Here is a 22,830-nt window from a genome sequence, read left to right on the forward strand (position 1 = left end):
GGATGTTCCTCCTCTCCCTCAGAGTCAGTCTCCACCAGGGTCATAATACGACCCAGATCTAAGGAGAAATTTCCTGACACTGGGAATGATTAATCATTGGAACGACTTCCTCCAGAAGAGACTAGACGGCCATTTGTCCAGAGTGATATAGGATCTCCTGCTTGACCAGCAGGTTGGACTAGAACATCACCCAGTTCCTTTGCAACCCTGTGATTCTATGTTCTGTGGGCTTCTATGCAGTGGTGGGATTCAAATTTTTTTACTACCAGTTCTGTGGGTGTGGCTCGGTGGACGTGGCTTGGTGGGGTGTGGCAGGGGAAGGATACTGCAAAATCCCCATTCCCTCCCCACCCCACTAACCTGCTTTCCAGCTCCATTTTCCTGTTAAGGACAACCAAAGAAGACCCAGCGGGAGTCAGAGGAGAGATGACAGCAAGGCCAATCAGAGGTGGTATTTTCCGGTTCTCTGAGCTACTCAAAATTTCCACTTCCGGTTCTCCAGAACTGGTCAGAACCTGCTGAACACCACCTCTGCTTCTTTGTGTTTGTCATGACCTCTGCTAGCCTTAGAAAATTCCAGGGACCCTGTTTAATTGCTCATTTCTCTCCCTGCTTCATCCAGAACAAGATTTTGCAGCCGCTTCTACTACCTGTCATCAACTGTGTCAGCCATCCAGATAAGAGCTTAGCCAACGAAGCTCTAAGGACGCTTCAATATGTCTTCCGACACTTGGATGTGGAAACGTATGGATACGAGGCTGTCTGTCTGATCCCACACCTAGTGAAGTATTTTGCTAATGTAAGTCAGACAAATCAACTATTCTCTCTCTTTCGCTCTTTTTCTCCCATCAAGATGGCCTGGGTACCACCTGCACAAGTGTAACTTGATTGAAAATGCTTAGAAATAGTTCAGCCACAACAGGTTATGGTGATATAAAACAGTGTGTAGGCTTGCAGATGATCCTTGAGCCCCGCTAGAGACAGCTGGAGAAGTTTATTTATTTATTTATTATTTATTTATTTGTTTGTTTTTGACAATTGTTTACAAGGTATAAGTAAAAACATAGTTATTAATACATGCATACATATAAGAAAAATAAAACAAAATATAAAGGAAACAATAGGACAGGGACGGTAGGCACGTTGGTGCGCTTATGCACGCCCCCTACAGACCTCTTAGGAAAGGGTTGAGGTCAATAGTAGACAGTCTGAGGTTAAAGTTTTTGGGGTTTGGGGAAGAAACTACAGAGTCGGGTAGAGTATTCCAGACATTGACCACTCTATTGCTGAAGTCGTATTTCCTGCAATCAAGTTTGGTGCGGTTAACCTTGAGTTTGTATCTATTGTTTGCTCTTGTATTGTTATGGTTGAAGCTGGTATTCATTGACAGGTAGAACATTGCAATGTATGATTTTATATACTATACTTAGATCAGACCGAAGGTGGCGTAGTTCTAGGTTTTCTAGGTCTAGAATTTTGAGTCTGGTGGCATAAGGTATTCTACAACGAGTAGAGGAGTGGAGAACTCTTCTTGTGAAATATTTCTGGACTTTCTCAACTGTGCTAATATCAGATACATAATGTGGGTTCCAGACTGATGAGCTATATTCGAGTATTGGTCTAGCAAATGTTTTGTATGCTCTAGTTAGTAGTGTGATATTACCAGAGAAAAAGCTATGTAGGATTAGGTTAACAACTCTTAATGCCTTTTTGGCTATGTAGTTACAGTGGGCTCTAGCACTTAGATCATTAGAAATGAGTATGCCAAGATCCTTGACAGAGTTTGGATCATCAACAAGGTCTTGACTATTCAGCTTGTATTTTATTTTCTGATTATTATTTTTTTGCCAATATGTAGGACAGAGCATTTATTTGTTGAGATTTGAAGTTGCCATCGGTTTGACCATTCTGATACATAGTCGAGGTCTTTTGGAAGGGTAGCAGTATTGTCTGTAGTGTTGAATAGCTTTACATCGTCAGCAAAGAGAACGCAGTTGCTCTTAATATGATCACAGAGGTCATTTATGTAGAGTATGAAGAGAGTTGGTCCTAAAACACTGCCTTGGGGAACACCACTGTTGACAGGTACAGAATTTGATAGGACGCTCCCAATTTTGACCATTTGTTGTCTGTTTGAATGCTTCTATCCAGTTATGCAGGTGTCCAGAGATACCATAAGATTTTAGTTTTAGGAGTAGTTTGTCGTGTACCACTGAATCAAAGGCTTTACAGAAGCCTATGTAGATTGCATCTATTGCTTTGCCCTGATTGAGTTGTGTAGTCCATATGTTTTTACAGTGTAAGAGTTGCAGATTGCAGGATAGTTTTTTTTCTGAAACCAAATTGTTTATTTAGAGAGTAGTTGTGACAAATGACAACTGATAAATGACATTAAACTGGCAGGAATAACCCCAGAAGATGAGCTCAGGATCCAAAGAGATCTTGACAGACTTGGACAATGGGCCCTCTCCAACATCATGAAATTTCATGTGGAGAAGAGCAAGGTTTTAAGCTAGGTAGGGCTCAAAACCAGTAACTGGGAGAGGGACCCTGGAATCCTAGTGGACGATCACTCAAACATGAGCCAGCCCAGTGTGGCAGCAGCCAAAAAAGCCAATATATTCCTTGATTGTATAAACAGGCAACGAATCAAAATCAGATATTAATATTAGTGTTAGTGTCAGTGTTGGTATTAGTACCGCTTTGTAAAACCTTAAGTACTGCCACACCTGGAATACTGAATCCAATTTTGGTCCCCACATTACAAATAAGCGATTAGGACTTTGGAAAAAATGCAAAGAAGAGCAACTAAGATGATTAAAGGCCTGGAGACTCAATCATAATAAAAATGGTTGCAGGATTTGGGCTTGGCTTGTCTAGAGAAAAGAAGGACTAGGGGGGACATGATAGCAGCATTCCAGGATTTGACGGACTGCCAGGATACCAAGAGGGAGAAAGTCAAAACCTCTTGGGTCCTTGGTATGCTCTGAACTTGTGTGTTCTTCTCTTGCAAACTTAAAGGTCCTTCTGCATGGCCGCCACTAACCACACCAAGAACCCAACAGTTGAGCACTGAGCTACATCGATTTTCAGCTATTTATTTATTTATTTATTTATTTATTTGATTTGCCAATTGTTTACAAGATAATAAGTATAAGTGTATACATAGTTGTGAATACATGAAATGGGTACATATAAGAAAAATAAAAGAAGAATAAGAGAAACAATAGGACAGGGACGGTAGGCACATTGGTGCGCTTATGCACGCCCCCTACAGACCTCTTAGGAAAGGGGTGAGGTCAATAGTAGATAGTCTAAGGTTAAAGTTTTTGGGGTTTGGGGAAGAAACTACAGAGTCAGGTAGAGTATTCCAGACATTGACCACTCTATTGCTGAACTCATATTTCCTGCAATCAAGTTTGGTGCGGTTAACTTTGAGTTTGTATCTATTGTTTGCTCTTGTGTTGTTATGGTTGAAGCTGAAATATTCATTGACAGGTAGGACATTGCAATGTATGATTTTATATACCATGCTTAAATCAGACCGAAGACGGCGTAATTCAAGGTTTTCAAGTTCTAGAATTTCAAGTCTGGTGGCATAAGGTATTCTACAGCGAGTAGAGGAGTGGAGAACTCTTCTTGTGAAATATTTCTGGACTTTCTCAATTGTGCTAATATCAGATGCGTAATGTGGGTTCCAGACTGATGAACTGTATTCGAGTATTGGTCTAGCAAATGTTTTGTATGCTCTGGTTAGTAGTGTGATATTACCAGAGAAAAAGCTACGTAGGATTAGGTTAACAACTCTTAATGCCTTTTTGGCTATGTAGTTGCAGTGGGCTCTAGCACTTAGATCATTAGAAATGAGTATTCCAAGGTCCTTTACAGAGCTTGGGTCATCAACAAGATCTTGACTATTCAGCTATTGGAGGGACTCACCTGTTTCTCTTCCTTCGTAGGAAGACACCGAGCTGCGGGTTAATTCCATCTCTCTTTTCGGCATGCTCTTGAAAGGGGTGAAGGAGATCCAGGACAGAAATGTGACAGAAAATATTATGCAGAGCCTTGTACCATTATTGATCCAACTTTCAGATGGTCGGACCAAAGAAGTGAGTTGAAAAGCTGGGTAGAACTGTGGGGGTCTCTAAGCTTGGTTATTTTTCTTATAGACCTTTCTTTACCCAACTGGGAAACATCATCAATGGTAGCATGGAGTGGGGTTTGTGGAGGGAGGAGGAGGAGGAGGAGGAGGGAGAAGAGGAGGACTGTGGGATCCTTGGTGCTCTCTGGGCTTGGTTATTTTCTTGCAGACATTTTATGACCCAACTAGGTAACATCAGCAGTTCTAGAAGAAATGGCTGGCCATTTCAGTGTTGGTGGGAGTGTTGTTTTCTGCCTGTTAGTTATTTCCCTTAGTAGGCACTTATGTATAAACAGGCTCACGTGAGCCCCGTTTGCGACCTTCTGACAACCAAAACCCCAGGGGAGCCAGATTCCCTTACCAACCCTGCTACTAGCTTAACCCCTGCGGAGATTCCCTCAACAATGGTGGGAAGAAAGATCGTAAAACGGGGCAAAACTCACTTAATGACTGCCTCGCTTAATAATAGACATTTGGGGCTCCGCTGTAACTGTAAGTCGAGGACTACCTGTAGAGAGATGGGGCACCTGGTTAGCTTGTCCATCACCCTGTTGGAGATTGTTGGGAGGGGTCTCCTTTCAGGACGGAGTCGCTTTGGTCATCCCTGCCCCTTTTGCCCGGCCATCTCTGAGCCCTGGGAAAGTCCTTCTCCACTTTCCCATCTCCCGAGCAAGGAGAAGGCTGGGATTTTCTCTGCAGAACACGGACAAAATCAGAAGCGGGTTACCTGACGCCATTTTCCCCCCTTGGCCCAGGTCTCCAGGAACGCTCTCAGTGCCTGCGTCACGTTCATGGACTGGAAGGAGGTTCCCAGTGACTTGTTCAACTATGAAATGTACAGCAGTCCCCATAGCATGTACAAGGACATCTGCGCCATCGTCGTAAGTCTGAGCCAAGCTGGCTTGTTTTGTTCCAGATGGTTGTATGCTGACCGTTTAATTTTATTTTATTTTCGTCCCACCTTTGTTTATAAATAAGTCGAGATGGTGGACATCCCTAATACTTTTTTCTTCTCCTCCGATTTCCTTCACAACAACCCTGTGAGGTGGGTTGCGCTGAAAGAGAGGGACCGCAACCAAAGTCACCCAGCTGGCTGTGATGACTAAGGAGGGACTAGAGCTCTCCATCTCCTGGTGATTGACCCAAAATCACCCATCCAGCTTTCATACCTAAGGGGGGACTAGAACTCCCAAATCACCCAGCTGGCTATGAAGACTGAGGCAAGACTAGAACTCTCCATTTCCTAGTGCAGGGGTGTCAAACTCAATTTCATTGCAGGCTGCATCAGGGCTGTGGTTGACCTCAGGAATGGCCGACTGGGTGGGCGTGGCCAGCTCAACTCCACTCCCCAAACTGCATGCATGTTTCATCTTTGCATTGGGTAGACCGAGTCAGTGCCTGGCTGGCCCTCTTTCCTGTTATCCTTGGGTAGATCGGGCTGGAAGGTAGGCTGCCCTGATCCAGGGGTGTGAAATATAAGGGCCAAGGGCCAAATGGGACCCACGGGATGCTCAGATCCATCCTGCGGGGCCCTCCTGGTCTCCCCAATGCGAAGAGGAAAGAGATTGGCCTACAACCTATTTATTATTGTCTTTAATAACATAAATGTATTTGTACATATACCATACTATATAATGTAATAATGTTACATTGTATTGCATTGCATTGTATTGTACTGTAGAATAGGATAGTACATTCCATTATAGTAAAATAATATCATGTAGTATAATAAAATATAGTATAGTATAATAATATTCTAGTTTAGGATCGTACAGTATGAGGCAATACAATATAATGCAACATAATATGTCATTGAAGACTTTGTTATTGAGGGCATGAGGACTAGAAACCTGACCAAGAAAGAGGCCCCTTTGTGGAAAAAAAGGAAGCTATAGAGTTCATTGGCTTCTTTCTTGCCTTCTTTTCCCCAGATGAATAAATGCAAGCAAAACATCTCCCAAATGTTGGACCAAATGCTGGATTTCCTGCGGAACAGAAAGCCTCTTTATCGAGAGGCAGCTGCCCAATTAATTGGTAAGCACAAATGCAAAACTTGGAAGAAGGGGATGGAAAAGCAAGACAGACAGGCAGCTTAAATCCATGCACGCTGATCACTATCTCACACACACACACACACACACACACACACACAGACCCTGCAGAATTAAGGACTATTGCACCAGGCTGGAAGTTGCTGTTACACCGTGTGGCTTCTCCGTAACTGTTACAATTTTTTGAGTTTCAGAAGCCTTCTTCCTTGCTATGATTTCCACTCCCTGTCTCCTTCCCAGCCCCCATTGGCCCAATTTATCAAAAAGGGATAAATTGTTAAGAGGTCTTCTAGTCCAACCTTCTCTTCAAGCACGAGCCCCTATACCACTCCAGACAAGTGGCTGGCCAATCTCTTCTTAAAAGCCTCCAGTGGGGAACACCCAAAAGTTAGACCTAGAGAGACTTTGAATAACTTTATTGTCCCTTTAAATGTACACTAATCGGCATACATTAAAATGAAATTTCATTGCATGCAGCCCTCAAAAACCACTAGAAGGAAGCCGTTGCCCTGATTAATTATCCTCACTTGTTAGAAAATTTCTCCTTCATTCCAGGTTGCTTTTTTTCCTTAATCAGTTTCCATCCATGGATTCTTGCCCTGCCTTCTGGTGCTTTGGAAAATAGGTTGAACACACACACCCCTTCCTTGCGGCTGCCCCCTCAAATACAAATTACAAAGCTAATACAATCACTGCTTGTAGAAACAGAGGCATAGAATCAAAATCAGGTGATGTATTACTACCGCTTCATAACGCCTTAGTAAGGCCACACCTGGAATGCTGCATCCAGTTTTGGTCAACACATTACAAAAAAAGATGTGGAGACTTTGGAAAAAGGCTAAAGAAGGCCAAATAGGATAATGAAAGGCCTAAACCACATGAAGAATGGTTGGAGGACGTCTCTGTTGAGTGAACAGCGTGATTACAGGTTTCACATACACATACAAATATGACCATGATTACATATTCAATTTTTATATCCAATTCCTTATCTTAACAGTGCTTTTATATACATTTTCTATTTTATTGTATTATTCCAAATATTTATCTCATTATTTAATTCACTTATGATAACTTCATAATCTTTATGCTTTAGTACTATTAACTGTCACATTTGTCTATTTCATCTTAAATTCTAATTTAAAAAAAAAAAAGACACTTCTTCTATAAATTGGTTTCCCCCCTGAAATCTCAATATAAGTGCGCCACCTCTAAGTTATAAATTCATTTATTTTCGCCCCTTTTAAATCTCGTTAAAACATTTAACGTTATTACTTCAAACGTTAAACTTAATAATCCCTTTAAAACTACATCGCATATATAAATCAGATCAGTGCATGATTTTTCTCCTTTTAAATTTCATTAAATTTCCCCCCCCCCAAAAAAAAAGAGAAATGTTAAAATATGGAAAACTGAATAAAACTTCTTTAAAAACAAAAAAAGAATGGTTGGGGGAATTGGGTATGGCCAGTCTAGAGAAAATAAGGACCGGACATGATAGCAGTCTTCCAGTAGTTGAGGGGTTGCCCTGAAGAAGAGGGGGTCAACCTATTTTCCAAAGCATCAGAAGGCAAGACAAGAAACAAGGGATGGAAACTAACCAAGGAGAGAAGCAATTGGAATTAAGAACAATTCACCAGTGGACCAGTTTGCCTCCAGAAGTTATGGCTACTCCATCACTGGAGGCTTTTAAGAAGAGACTTGGACAGCTCCTTGTCTGAAATGCTAGTATAGCATCTTCTGCTTGAGGAAGGGGTTAGACTAGAAGACCTCCATGGTCCCTTCCAGTTCTATTCGGATTGGTTGGTTGGTTGAAATATTGAAAGACTGCTATCATGTCACCCCAGTCCTTCTTTTCATTAGACCACTAGACATACCCAATTCCTGTAACCATCCCATAAGGTTCCCAAAGCGACTGTCCCAAGTAGAAACAGATGAATGGTGATTTTTTTTTTTCCTTTAATCAAAGCAGTCGATTTAGCCATCTCTGCCAACTCCATCAACGTTTTCTATTTATGTGTCTAGCCTGCTGCGCACCGTATTTAACACAGGATGTGGTTCCCTCCAGTCAACTAGAAGCAGTTTACCTCGGTGAGTTTAAAAGTTCCCTAGCTTGAAGCAGTAACTTTTTCTCCAGAAGCCCTGTCGCTGATAAGGGTTGGTCCTCCAGGTTGTTCCGGGAAATAATTTGCTTTTTGGATTCGTTTCAGCTCTCCGGGATCTGGAAGGCGATTGTGAACCCTCAGTGGCTCAGGTGGCAGCTGCATCATTAGAAGAACTATTTCGACAATGTGGCCACCGAGTAAACCCCGATCTAGTTAGTAGCCAGCTCCTCGCCAAAGTCATTGGAAGCATCTCCATACAGCCCCCTAAGACCCCGCAATAAATCATTTAAAGAATTTAATGGTTTACTTTATTGTCATTGCACCTCATACGACGAAATTAAATGCCATCTTCAGTGTGTATATCTATATCTATATCTATATCTATATCTATATCTATATCTATATCTATATCTATATCTATATCTATATCTATATCTATATCTATCCATTCGTCTGTGTGTGCGCGCGTGTGTGTGTTTTCTTTTCGCGGGTATTTATATGTACCGTATATACTCGAGTATAAGTCGACCCGAATATAAGCCGAGGCACCTAATTTTACACAAAAAAACTGGGAAAACTTATTGACTCGAGTATAAGCCGAGGGTGGGAAATGCAGCAGCTACTGGTAAATTTCAAAAATAAAAATAATTAATTTGGGAAACGATCTCACTATCATGAAAGGTTTAATTGATTCACTAACCCAAAAGAAGAAGATGATGATGACAGCGGGAGGCAGGAGTCACTCTCTTCCCCTCCCTCGGAGGCCCCCTGAGTCAGGAGTCACTACCGCCGGCGCGCCCCAGTCCCGCCGCCTCGAGAAGGGAAAGGCAAAGCGCTTTTGCCTTTCCCTTCCCGGCTGGGGCTGTTGGGAGTCGCTGCCGCCGGAGGCCGCGACTCCACACCATTTTTTTTCAGAGGGAATCTGACTCGAGTATAAGCCGAGGGGGATTTTTTCAGCACAAAAAATGGGCTGAAAAACTAGGCTTATACTCGAGTATATACAGTATGTGTCATGCTTCTGGTGGATTCTGACTCTGAGGAAGAGGAGGAACAGCCGACAGGGAGTGGGAGTGTGGCTCCAGAGGTGGTGGAGGAGGCTGGGGAAGGGCAGAGGCCGTCTGAGCAATCAGAGGAGGATCCAGGCCTATCCCCTATCCATCCTAGGTCACGCAGGGAGGAGAGGATCAGGGAAAAGCGAGGTCTACTCAGGAGGAGATTACCATGATCCTCCTCGTGGCTTGCAGGTGGGAGCTATGTATATAAGTTTGCAACTGCACAGTTAGAATTGCTGAAGTCAATTAGTGTTCATTTTGAAAGAGGCTTATCTTTGCTGGCATTCTTCCCATGGACTTTTCTCGGTTATTTTCCTGGAGTTTATAATTAGTTATCTTGGCTTGCTTTGGAACTCTCATCACTGTGGTTTGTTTTGGTTTTCTGTTTGCCTCATTATTTACTTTTGTGACTTTAAACTGTGCCTAATAAAACAGTGAAGTTAAGTTGAAGGCTTTACTGGACTTTAATATATGTTTTGGGTTTTGGGTTATTTTGAGAGACTACGGGTCATCACAGTATGGTTTTCAGCTCTGTTTGGGTATTTTCCCACGTCATTGTAGTTGTGCTTTTAAAGTTGTAGCGACGTTTCGGCAGAATCTCATCTGCCATCATCAGGCTTGTGTATTGTGTTCATCTGTGAGTCAGGCTTTCACAGCCGTTTCTGATTTAAATTTGGTGCTAGCCTACTGCTGTGTTAGAATGGTTTTTTTCTTCATCCTGATTGGTTGGGAGTCTTGGTCTGTGTTTACAAACGCCAAGACTAATAAACATAGACCAAGACTCCCAACCAATCAGGATGAAGAAAAAACCATTCTAACACAGCACAGTCGCTACAACTTTAAAAACACAACTATAATGACGTGGGAAAATACCCGAACAAAGCTGAATACCATACGTACATACATAAACATAGATACATAAATACATACATACATGTGTGTTATGTCTCACCTGTGCCAACGAAGTGAGAAGTCCAAGTTTCCAAAGGAATATACACAAGCAGACAAGACCAGTAATGACAGGGTTAAATTCCTTTGGCCAGGCAAGTCCTTGGCAGTCTCACACAAGCTGTCTGCCAAGTCCGATAATAAAGCAAGAACATAAATCACAGGCTATCGCCATACACACAGAATCCCTCGGAGCTGCTAACACGTCCCGAACAAATTCTCAGAGCGAACACACCCACTTTTATTCTCTGTGGGGCGTGTCAGTCCCTCATCTCAGTCTCTAATTCGTCCTTTCCTTTTACGTTGCAACTTACACTTTTGCCTGCGCCGTTGCCTCGCATCAAGCCAGCATTCCTCGGCTTGATCCTCAGTCAGAGGCTCTGATACGTTCTCCTGATTATCTGCCGACACCTGAGGCACAATCAGGGGGAAGATCCTGCCGAGGAGGAAAGCCCTGGGGCGGAAGGCAATTCCAAATCCTCTAACAAAGCAGGCTCAAACCTCAGAGCCAATTCCTCCTCTTCCTCATTTACCAAGTCCTCGACCTCTGACAAAGCAGGCTCAAACCTCCGAGCCACAACACGTGTGTGTGGGTGTGTGTGGGTGTGTGTGTGTGTGTGTTCCAGCATAACTCTGGAATGCCTGGGCCGCTGAAATGTAAAGGAATGAATTATATCTATAGTGTCAAATCACAGTACCTTTGACAGTGAGAGTGTGCATTTTGGATTCAAGTTCTGTTAAGGTACAGCCTGTTGCGCCTTAAAATGGGTTCTACTATACAGGACTGTGGAGTTGCCATGGTAACGGCTTCACGGTACTCCACAAGGGGGCTCCCTCTGGTAAGGGGGATTAGTTTTTTCAAAAACCAAGGGGGCTCCCTCTGGTAAGGGGCCCTCAACTTCAAGCACAGAGGGCAAGTCGTCAGGGGAGGTGCCTGCTAATGCAAACAATCACCTCAAAGCAGTGGTGGGATTTCGAAGTGGTTTAGCACTGGTTCGGTGGGCGTGGCTTGGTGGGCACGCTTTGCATGTGCCAAACTCGTGCTTTGCGCACGCGCAGAAGTTTTCCTACTCACCTGCAATCCTGCACTCTCCCTGTGTCTTGAACAGCTGTTGCACAGCAATATGTTGTGCCGCGCAAAGCAGCTGCGCTCCAAAAGCAGGAAATAGCGGTTAGTATGGGAGCCCAGCCGGGCGGGTGGGCCCAACATTTTTTGTATAAAAATACAAGAGCAAACAATAGATACAAACTCAAGGTTAATCGTACCAAACTTGATGGCAGAAAATACGACTTCAGCAACAGAGTGGTCAATGTCTGGAATCCTCTACCTGACTCTGTGGTTTCTTCCCCAAACCCAAAAAACTTTAACCTTAGACTGTCTACTATTGACCTCACTCACCCCTTTCCTAAGAGGTCTGTAGGGGGCGTGCATAAGCGCACCAACATGCCTACCGTCCCTGTCCTATTGTTTCTTTTTATTTTACTTATATGTACCCATTTCATGTATTCATAGCTATGTTTATACTTTTACCTGTTATCTTATAATCGCTTGACAAAAAGAAATAAATAAATAAAAATGCCATCTTCGGTGTACATTATAGATAAACAAACCTATAAAAATAAAACAAAGACACTTATGAACACTCCCCTTATGGACCTCTTAAATAGGAAGTGAGGTCCACAGAAGTGAATTTGTCACTAAAACTGTGAACATTTGTAGCTGAGACAACTGAATCAGATAGAGCGTTCCAAACTTTGACCACTCTATTACAACAATTGTATTTTTTACAATGCTGAGACATTGCAACTGTCATAAGTACATGTGTTCTGACCAAGGCTTCGGAGACCGTAATTACGCACATGCTTATTTTAAAAACAAGTCTTGTTTTATTGCAACGCTGGGAATTGTTTTCATTCCTAGCCGGTAATGAATCTCAAACAGTCCCTCGAGATAAGCACCCACCTTTCTTTCCTGTGAAGTGCTACCAATAACAGAAGTGTCAAATGAACTAGGAAAAAAAAACAACAACCGAAGTACAAAGAATCTGAACCAATCAAACTACTTTGCTTCCTGCAAAGGTTTCTTCACCTTTGCCTGTCCTTTATCCCTTATGGGAGGGGCAATCACCTCCCAGCCTTACTCCCAAGTCGCCCCTTTTGTTTCAGCTGTTCTCGCCTTCTAGCAGCTCTACGCACACGTGCACTGGGAACAGGCTCCCCCTGGTCCTCTTCCTCGCTGCTGCCAGATTCCGGAGACTCCGGAGTCAGCAATAACTCCCAGATGGTCCTGGCCCCATCTCTGCATCAGATGCAGGACCCTCGTCCGAGTCATCTCCAGACTCCTGGACTGGTCCCCCTTTCTTCCCCACTGTCCGATTCTGCTGCCGGCAAATCACAACAACATGCCAGTTGCCAAGCCTCTGAGTTTTGATTGCCTGACCATGGGAATATTTCAACGGTCATAAGTGTGAAAAAAGGTCTTAAGGTACTGTTTTCACTGTTTTAACCTCAAAGCATCACTAAATGAATGGTTGTAAGTCAAGAACTACCTGATATTTAATCCAGGTAGTCCTCCACTTACGACCATAATGGAGCCCAACATTTCTGCAACTGACACATTTGTTAAGTGAATTTTGCCTCATTTTACGACCTTTCCAGCCATAGTCGTTAAATGAATTGGGACACTGCAACCATCATAAATATGAATCAGTTGCCAGGCATCCAAATTTTGATTATGTGACCATGGGAATGCTGCAACGGTTGTAAGTGTGAAAAACAGTTATATAAGTCATAAGTTAGTTGTTAAATTAGTCACACGGTCATTAAGCAAATCCAGCTGCCCCATTGACTTGGCTTGTCAGAAAGTCACAAAAGTTGATTGCAGGACCTCGGGACACTACGATCGTCGTAAATGTGAATCTGTAGCCAAACCTTTGAATTTTGATCACGTGACCCTGAGAATGCTGTAAAAATCGGTCCTAAGTCCCTTTTTTCAGTGCCATTGTAAGTTTGAACGGTCACTCAATGAAATGGTGTAAGTCAATGACTACCTTATTACATGCTGGCCTGAGTTTTCTTTTCTTTTCGTTCTTCGCTTTCTGTCAAGTCTTTCCAAATTCTTCCAGCAGATGGTAGCAGCACTCAAACTTACGAGTTTTCCTTCAGACAAAGTTCTGTAAATATATATGTATGTATGTATGTATGTATGTATGTATGTATGTATGTATGTATGAATGTATGTATGTATGTATGTATGTATGTATGTATGTATGTATGGTATTCAGCTTTGTTCGGGTATTTTCCCACGTCATAGTAGTGGTGCTTTTAAAGTTGTAGCAACGTTTCAGCAGAATCTCATCTGCCATCATCAGGCTTCTGTATTGTGTTCGTCTGTGAGTCAGGCTTTTATAGTGGTTTCAGATTTGAATTTGGGGCAGCCTATTGCTGTGGCAGAATGGTTTTTTCTTCATCCTGATTGGTTGAGAGTCTTGGTCTGTGTTTATTGGTCTTGGAGTTTGCTGTGTTCTGCTTCTAATATCTTCTGTCTGTTTTTTTGGCTCTTTTTGTATCTTGATTGGCTGGCAACATTGTGTTACTTTATTGGAGGCCTTTAGTGCAACTTGGCTTCGGGTAAATGGACGGCTATCATTAGTTAGGAAGCTGGGTTTCATCTGAGTGCCTGGTTGGGGTGTGTTTGAGCTGGAGGTATCAAGGGAGATCTGTTTGTGCCCAGGTGTTTGGCTGGCTTGTGGTTTGGAGATTTTTTTGTTTGTAAGTGCAGATATATATATATATATATCTCAGAATTTGATTTTGCAATTGTGGAATTTCCAGATGCATACGGTATTCCTTCCGAGGTGGGTAAAATGAGGACCCAGATTGTTGGGAGCAAGAGGCTGACTATAAAACTAGCAGTACCTGAACACACTTGTAAGTGGATCATAAGCTTCCTAACAGACAGGAAGCAGCAGGTGACGCTAGGCGGAATCACATCAGATACCTGTACAATCAGCACAGGGGGGCCCCAAGGCTGTGTGCTTTCTCTACTTCTCTTCTCCCTATATACCAATGACTGCATCTCAAACGATCCATCTGTTAAAATACTGAAGTTTGCTGATGACACAACAGTGATTGGTCTCATTCGAGACAACGACGAATCCGCATACAGACAGGAGGTTATAAAACTTGCCTCGTGGTGTAACCGGAACAATCTGGAACTGAACACACTCAAAACTGTAGAAATGGTTGTAGACTTTAGAAGACACCCTCCCATACTACCACCTCTTACAATGCTAGACAACACAGTACAAGCAGTAGAGACCTTTAAATTTCTAGGTTCTACTATACCACATGACCTAAAATGGACACCTAACATCAAAAACGTCATCAAAAAAGCACAACAAAGAATGTTCTTTCTGCGCCAACTCAGGAAGCTCAAACTGCCCAAGGAGCTGCTGATCCAGTTCTACAGAGGAATGATTGAGTCTGTCATCTGCACCTCTATAACTGTCTGGTTTAGTTCTGCAACCCAACAGGACAGACACAGAATTCAAAGCATAATTAGGACTGCAGAAAAAACAATGGCTACCAACCTGCCTTCAATCGAGGACCTGTAAACTGCACGAGTCAAAAAGAGGGCTGTGAAAATGTTTACAGACCCCTCACATCCTGGACATAAACTGTTTCAACTCCTTCCCTCAAAATGACGCTATAGAGCCCTGCACACCAGGACAACTAGATACAAGGATAGTTTTTCCCCAAACACCATCACTCTGCTAAACAAATAATTCCCTCAACACTGTTCAGCTATTTACAAAGTGTACACTACTATTACTGTTAATCTTCTCATCACTCCTTATCACCCATCCCCTCCCACTTGTGATTGTAGGACTGTAACTTTGTTGCTTGCATCCTTTCGATTTATATCGACTGTTTCCTAGTATGATTTGATTGTTGATTGTACCCTATGACTATCATTAAGTGTTGTACCTTATGATTCTTGATTCTTAACAAATGTATCTTTTCTTTATGTATACTGAGAGTCTTTACACCAAGACAAATTCCTTGTGTGTCCAATCACACTTGGCCAATAAAGTATTCTATTCTATTTTAAATTGCTTTCTGACAGTGAGAACAATCAACCCATGAAACATCTTGCCCTCAGAAGTTGTGGGAGTGCCATCACTTGAGACTTTCAAGAAGAGATTGGACTGCCATCTGTCAGAAATGGTGTAGGGTCTCCCGCTTGGGCGGGGGGTTGGACTAGATGACCTACAAGGTCCCTTCCAACTCTGATTATCTGTTATCTGTTATCTGCTTAGAGAGGGCTGGAAAGCACTGTGAAGTTGTATTTAAGTCTAAGTGCTCTCTCTGTCTATCATCCATCCACCACCACCCCCATCATCCATCTATCTATCTCTTTGTCTGTCTATCCATCCAGCTATCTAACTAATCTATCTATCTATCTATCTATCATCTACCCACCCACCCATCCATCCAGCTAGCTAATCTATCTATTTCTATCCATCCAGCTATCTATCCATCCAGCTATCTAGCTAATCTAGCTACCTATATGGTGCTAATCTAGCTAATCTAGCTACTTGACGGTGAGAACAATCAACCAACAGCTTGCTCTCGGAAGTTGTGGGAGCGCCATCACTTGAGACTTTCAAGAAGAGATTGGACTGCCATTTGTCAGAAATGGTGTAGGGTCTCCCTCTTGGGTGGGGGAGTTGGACTAGATGACCTACAAGGTCCCTTCCAACTCTGATTATCTGTTATCTGTTAAATCTATACACATCATCCATCTCTCTAGTCCTGTCTTTCTCTTTATATACAGTATCTATCTCTATCTATCTTAGCTATATCTGTCTTCTATCTATTCATCCAGCTATCTAACTAAACTAGCTATCTATACATATCATCTATCTACCTACCTATCTACCTACCTATCTATCATCTATCCATTCATCCATCCAGCTATCTATCTAATCTATCTATTTCTTTCCATCCATCCAGCTATCTATTGTCAGAAAGTTTCTCCTTATTTCCAGGTTAAATCTCTCCTTGTTCAGTTTCCATCCATTATTGCTTGTCTGGCCTTCAAGTGCTTTGGAAAATAGCTTGAACCTCCTCCTCTCTGGGGCAGCCCCTCAAATATTGGAAGACCGCTATCATGTCTCCCCTGGTCCTTCTCTTCCCTAGACTAGCCAAGCCCAGTTCCTGCAACCGTTCATTGTATGTTTTAGTCTCCAGTCCCCTCATCATCCTGGTTGCTCTTCTCTGCACTCTTTCTAGAGTCTCAACATCTTTTTTATAGTGTGGTGACCAAAACTGGATGCAGTATTTCAAGTGTGGTCTCACCAAGGCTTTATAGAGTGGTATTAGTACTTCCCTTGATCTTGATTGCAGGTTAGTGAATGCAGATTGCATCTCTGTGAATGCAGCTTAGGATTGGATTGGCTTTTTTGGCTGCCGCTGCACACTGCTGGCTGTGAACGTAGCCATGTGAATGTGTGTGAATGCAGCCACAAGTCCTCGTGTTCTGTCCCATTCCCCCCCACCGCTGTGTGTGCGATCGTCCCGATGCAATGGCTACACCCTTTTGCCAAAGAAGTTGTAATGTTTTGTCCCAGCATCTCTGCAAGATGCAACTCGTCCAGCAACAGCTGCAGGGCGCATTCCAGAATTCACTGGTTGATGAGTTATTTATGGGTTCCTCTAGGGAAACAACCAGATGAAACCAAATCTTCTTTTTTGACTTTTTTTTTTGTTTTTTTTTGCACTTGCCTTCTTGCCTGCAATTTTTTTTTTTTTTTTTTTTTGCTGGAGGGGATTCTTTGGAAGTGCCTCTCCCCACGTCATGAAAATCAAAAGTCCCATTTCCAATGCCTCATCTGAAACACGCCTATGTTGGGTGCTGTTGGCTTCTACCCTTTGGTTTAGTTTAGTTTAGTTTAGTTTAGTTTAGTTTAGTTTATTGTCATTGCACCTCGTACAATGAAATCAAAGACCATCTTCAGTGCACATCATGACCATTAAAATAAACACAAACACACATCCTTCACACTCCAGACATTGAACCGGGAAACCCCCGACACCACACCAACACTGCACTATACAGCAGAATTCAAAAGAGCTCCTGCCCTGGGATAGAAGCTGTTTTTCAGCCTATTTGTCCTTGTTTTTATTATCCTGTACTGTCTGCCAGATGGTAATAGTTCAAAAAAGGGTTCCCAAGATGAGATGGATCTTTGAGAATATTTTGAACTTTCTTAAGGCAGCCGGAGCTATAAAGCTCTTCCAAAGAGGGGAGAGAGCAACCAATGATCTTCTGGGCAATGACGTTAACCCTCTGGAGTGCTTTCCTATCTGCCACTGTGCAATTGGCAAACCCTACAGAGGTGCAGTAAATTAAAATACTCTCTATGGTGTGGCGGTAGAAGGTCACCAGCAGTTTTTCATTTAGTTGTTGTTTTCTGAGAAGCCTCAGGTAGTATAATCTCTGCTGGGCCCTTCTGACCAGGGCTGCAATGTGAGCACCCCAGGTCAGGTCCTCTTTTAGGGTAACACCCAGAAACTTAAAACTGGCCACTTGCTCCACTTGGTCTCCCTTGATAAGCAGGGGCTGGATGTCTGATCTGTTCCTTCTATAGTCCATATAAGCTCCTTGGTCTTATTGGTGTTGAGGACCAAGTTATTGTCTCCACACTTCCATGGAGAGAAGGGGCTGTCACAGAAAGGAAGCTATTTTCCAAGGCATCTGAAGGCCAGACAAGGAATAATGGATGGAAACTGATCAAGGAGAGATTCAATTTAAAAATAAGGAGGAATTTCCTGACAGTGAGAGCTATCAACCCATGGAACAGAAGTTTCCTTCAGAAGTTGTGGGAGCTGCATCACTGAAGGCTTTCAAGAAGAAACTGGACTGCTATCTGTCAGCAATGGATTGTGGTCTCCTGCTTGGGCTTGGGGTTGGACTAGATGACCTATAAGGTCCCTTCCAACTCTGTTAATCTGTTAAAGGCTAAGACCTTGTGATGAGTCAATTCTCTCCCGATGGAGACAGCGCCAAAAATCTAGTTGACCTTTCCAAGCTGCGTATCATTTGGCAATCCAAGAGACATTGCTTGGACCTCTTCCTGCTCCTGTCCCAAGTCGGAAATGGCTGGAAGCAAGTTGAGATGAGAGGCTGCTGAAGGACCCAGAAGTTGGGTGGGGAGGATTTACAGAAGGAAATTCCAGGTGCCCCAGCATGGTCAAGCTGGGTCACCACCAGTCATTTAATAGAACAACAGAGTTGGAAGGGACCTTGGAGGTCTTCTAGTCCACTCCCTGCTCAGGCAGGAAACCCTGTACTATTTCAGACAAATGTTGCGCAATCTTTTCTTGAGAACCTCCAGTGATGAAGCACCCACAACTTCTGGTGGCAAGCTGTTCCACTGGTTAATTGTCCTCACTCTTAGGAAGCTTCGCTCCAGGTTGCTTCTCTCCTTGATTAGTTTTCATCCATTGCTTCTTGTCCTTCTGGTGCTTTGGAGAATAGCTTGACCCCCTCTTCTTTGTAGCAGTCCTTCAAATATTGGAAGACTGCTACCATATCACCCCTGGTCCTTCTTTTCATTGGACTAGACATACCCAATTCCTGCAGCCATACTATATATGTTTTAGCCTCCAGGCTCCTAAGAAATAGTTCTTGAGGACTGGTGTGCATTTCTGTGTGTTTCAGAGGTGGTATTCAGCACGTTCTGACCAGTTCTGGAGAACCGGTAGCGGTAATTTTGACTAGTTCGGAGAACCGGCAAATCCCACCTCTGACTGGCCCCACCCCATCTCTTCTCTGCCTCCCATTGAGTCCCATCTGATCATCTGGGTCTTCTTTGGTTGCCCTGCCCAGGAGAACGGAGCTGGAAAGCAGGTTAGTGGGGCGGAGAGGGAATGGGGATTTTGCAGTATCTTGTGCAGTGACAACGTTTTTGTGACTTGAAGGAGGTTAATGCAATCACAATTGAAGAAATACTACAGTAGTAGGGCAGGGGGGACGTGATTTAGAATGGAAAGATGGACACCCACCACCGTCCTTAAGGGTTTGAAGTCATTTTTGGAATTGTCATCATGTCAGTCTTCCAGCAACCCTCCATTCCACCCAATAACTCCGAGACAGACATCTTCTCAACGGTTCCTTTTTATTTGGATAGTAACTGGCACAACGAGGGAATCCTGAATATAAAAGTCCTGGGCTTCCTTACAATAAGTAAAAACTACAAAATCCGTCCCCTACACCCATCATCATGTCACATGACCCAATCCCCATCTATCCCAAGTTAAGACTTCCTCTCACTTAGGTGCAAAACAACCTGACCTTGAATCAGAAAAAGAATGTTATTGTGTCTAACTAGCTATACTCCAAAAAATTTCCTCCTCCCATTTTCCCAGGCTCAAATGTGGCAGTGTGGAAGCATCTGATCTCAATGTGGCTTTCAAAGCTGACATATTGGATGCTTTAAGTCTGTAGAGCAGGGGGTCAAACTCAGGGATGGGATTCTACCAGTTCAGCCTGGTTCGAGGGAACCGGTAGCTCCGAAGATCGGCTGGGAGTGAACCAGTTCGCTCTGAAGATCAAGGTATTTCCTTTTCCCCCCCAACGATCAGCTGTTTCCGAAGGTAAGCTGTGCTGCACGATTTAGATTAGCTAGAAAACAGGAAATTGTCGGATTTCTTGCTTTCTAACTAATCTAAATCGCACGGCACAGCTGATCCCTCCCTCCCTCCCTGTTGTACTGCTTTGCCCAGGAGGCTTCCCTGAGGCCCAGGAGACAGAAGAAAGATACAGATACAGGTAAAGATAATCAGAGTTGGAAGGGACCTTGTAGGTCATCTAGTCCAACCACTCACCCAAGTGGGAGACCCTACACCATTTCTGACAAATGGCAGTCCAATCTCTTCTTGAAAGTCTCCAGTGATGAAGCTCCAACAACTTCTGAAGGCAACTTCTGTTCCATGGGTTGATTGTTCTCACTGTCAGAAAGTTTCTCCTTATTTCCAGGTTGAATCTCTCCTTGCTCAGTTTCCATCCATTACACCTTGTCTGGACTTCAGGTGCTTTAGAAAATAGCTTGACCCACCCCTTCCTCTCTGTGGCAGCCCCTCAAATATTGGAAGACCTCTATCATGTCTCCCCTGGTCCTTCTCTTCCCTAGACTAGCCAAGCCCAGTTCCTGCAACCGTTCTTCATAAGTTTTAGCCTCCAGTCCTCTAATCCTCCTGGTTGTTCTTCTCTGTACTTTTTCTAGAGTCTCAACATCTTTTTTATAATGTGGTGACCAAAGCTGGATGCAGTACTCTAGGTGTGGTCTAAAAAATGGGGTATGGGAGAGGTCGCTGCGTGACCCCACCTCCAGGCCCCGTTTTTGCTCCCTGGAGGCTTCCCTGAGGCCCATTAGGCAAACAAAAAACAAAAAACCACCCCCACCCAGTCACATGCCCACCTGGACAGGCCCACCTAGCCACACCCACAGAATGGGTTGTCAGGATTCCGGCAGTTCCCTCCATTTAAATCACGAGCCTCGAGCCAAACTTCCAAAACTTCAAAAGGATTTATTGGGAGTTAACATGCCGGCACTGCCTGGGTGTAGCCGACTCTGAGACACATAATTCATTGTCACCCTTGACCCGGGTTTTCCCTCCAGCCCCCTGGGTGTATCGTAATTCATATTCTCCAATGGGACACATCCATAGCCAAGAGTCAGTGTTAGGGATATACACCCTAGCAGAATGTGCAACGGTAGTCAGGCAGGCAGGCAGATATGTGAGATAAACGTTGTGTAGCTTACACTCAGTAAAACAGATACACTGTGCCAGTTAAATAGTTTTTATTCCAGTCAGAGTTATAGCATAGTCAAACAGTCCATATATCATACACTAGTTCAGTCCATCCGGGATTAATCAGTTGCAAAGTCCAGTGTCGAAAAAGAGGTCAGTAAACTTACAAATAATCAGTCCAGTAATTTTGCAGTTAGAGATATGAAGAAAATCAAACCTCTTTTCTTCTCTCAGCAATAGCAGGGAAAACACGCAGTTATCACCATCAATCCATCATTGTCAGCAATCCAGTAAAAGCCAGCATTGGGCTCTCCAGTTAGATATTTGCAGAGCAGAAACTTCAGTCTCCTAGTTACTATCTTTGAAAACTATTTATGGAATGCATTTTCGGTTTATAACCTGCCACACTGCTCCCCCCTCTCTTTCTTTCTTTCTTTTTTTTTTTTGAAAACAATTTTATTAGTTTTTAAAGACAAACAAAACAAACAAAACATAAAAACATCCAGCTTTCTTTCATAAATATACAAACAGTGTGTCGGTTGGTTTACCAGTTTTTGTGCATTCATTTCGTAGTCTCAATTACAGTTACATTACATAATAACTCATATTATCAATCAAAAATTATATACCCTAGTATCACTATTAAACAATCATTTGACTATGATTTTATTCATTCATACTTTGCGAGATAACTATAATTTACTTAATTTATTTTATAACAAATCATATAATCATACCAAATCTATCCTGAAGACATTTTATAAATGTGATATCAAATAAAAAAGAAAAAAAAATCTCTTTATATATTCATTATTATCTAAAATTCTAAATATTCTATTATTGTATTTGTATTATTGTATTTGTATTTGTATTGTATCCCCCCTCTCTTTCTGTTGGCAACCGGTAGTTAAAAAAATTGCATCCCATCCCTGGTCAAACTTGATTTAATCGAGGGCCGCATCAGGGTTGTGTTTGACCTTGGGGACCAAGGTGCGCAGGGCCAGGGTGCGCAGGGCCAGGGTGCGCAGGGCCAGCTCGACATCATTCATGTGGGAGGTGCTTGTGGTGGCCCTAGTGCTCCGCCAGTGAAAACGGGCTCCGGGGCTTTGTTTTCAGCTCCGACAGCTTCCTGCAACCGTCTATCAGCGGAAACAGAGCTTGGCAGGGCTGCCCGCGGCCTTCCTGAACGCCATTTTCTGCTGCGATGTCCTCCTGCAACCCTCTGCCAATGAAAATTGAGTTCCACTTTTGCTGGCAGACGCCCTGAAGAAAAATTCTTTGCTGTTTCCAGGGATGCCCTGCAGGCCAGATCTAAGCACCCCGTGGCTGGATTCGGCCCCCAGGCCTTGAGTTTGACACCCCTGCGGTAGAGATTCTCTGTCCTCCAGGTCATGGTTGTCCCAAAGGTGCTTGTTCTGGAGGCAAGTGGACTTGCCCAACATTTCTGTTACTAAGCAAGACAGTTGTTAAGTGGGTGTCAGAGTTACCCATCAGTAACTCTGAGACAAACATATCTCAAAAGTACCTTTATTATGGTAGAATCTGAAAGTTTCCGGCCTTCCTACAATTTCCCAAACTACAAATCCATCCCGCCTTGGCCGTCATCGCATCACGTGGCCCAATCACCATCCGTCCAAAAGTAAGATCCTTATTTCATCCTGCGCCACACTCAATGGCCTTGAACTGAGAAAAGAATTTTATTTTGTCTACTT

The 22,830-nt window shown here is 43.2% G+C and overlaps 1 protein-coding gene across 1 annotated transcript in view; it reads left to right on the forward strand.

Moving 5' to 3' along the window:
• LOC148132624 (maestro heat-like repeat-containing protein family member 7) overlaps positions 1 to 8,578 on the forward strand; it is a 43,642-nt gene extending 35,064 nt beyond the window's left edge. The window contains exons 15-20 of the mRNA XM_087954240.1: positions 623 to 799; positions 3,960 to 4,109; positions 4,897 to 5,022; positions 6,073 to 6,175; positions 8,218 to 8,283; positions 8,403 to 8,578. Coding sequence (XP_087810366.1) covers positions 623 to 799; positions 3,960 to 4,109; positions 4,897 to 5,022; positions 6,073 to 6,175; positions 8,218 to 8,283; positions 8,403 to 8,578 — 798 coding nt within the window. The remainder of the gene's footprint in view (positions 1 to 622; positions 800 to 3,959; positions 4,110 to 4,896; positions 5,023 to 6,072; positions 6,176 to 8,217; positions 8,284 to 8,402) is intronic.
• The last annotated feature ends 14,252 nt before the right edge of the window (positions 8,579 to 22,830 follow it).

Source organism: Notechis scutatus, chromosome 2 (assembly GCF_049901735.1).
Source record: "Notechis scutatus isolate UNSWTSFEM ecotype Mainland chromosome 2, rNotScu1.2, whole genome shotgun sequence".
In the NCBI taxonomy this organism is placed as follows: Eukaryota; Metazoa; Chordata; class Lepidosauria; order Squamata; family Elapidae; genus Notechis; species Notechis scutatus.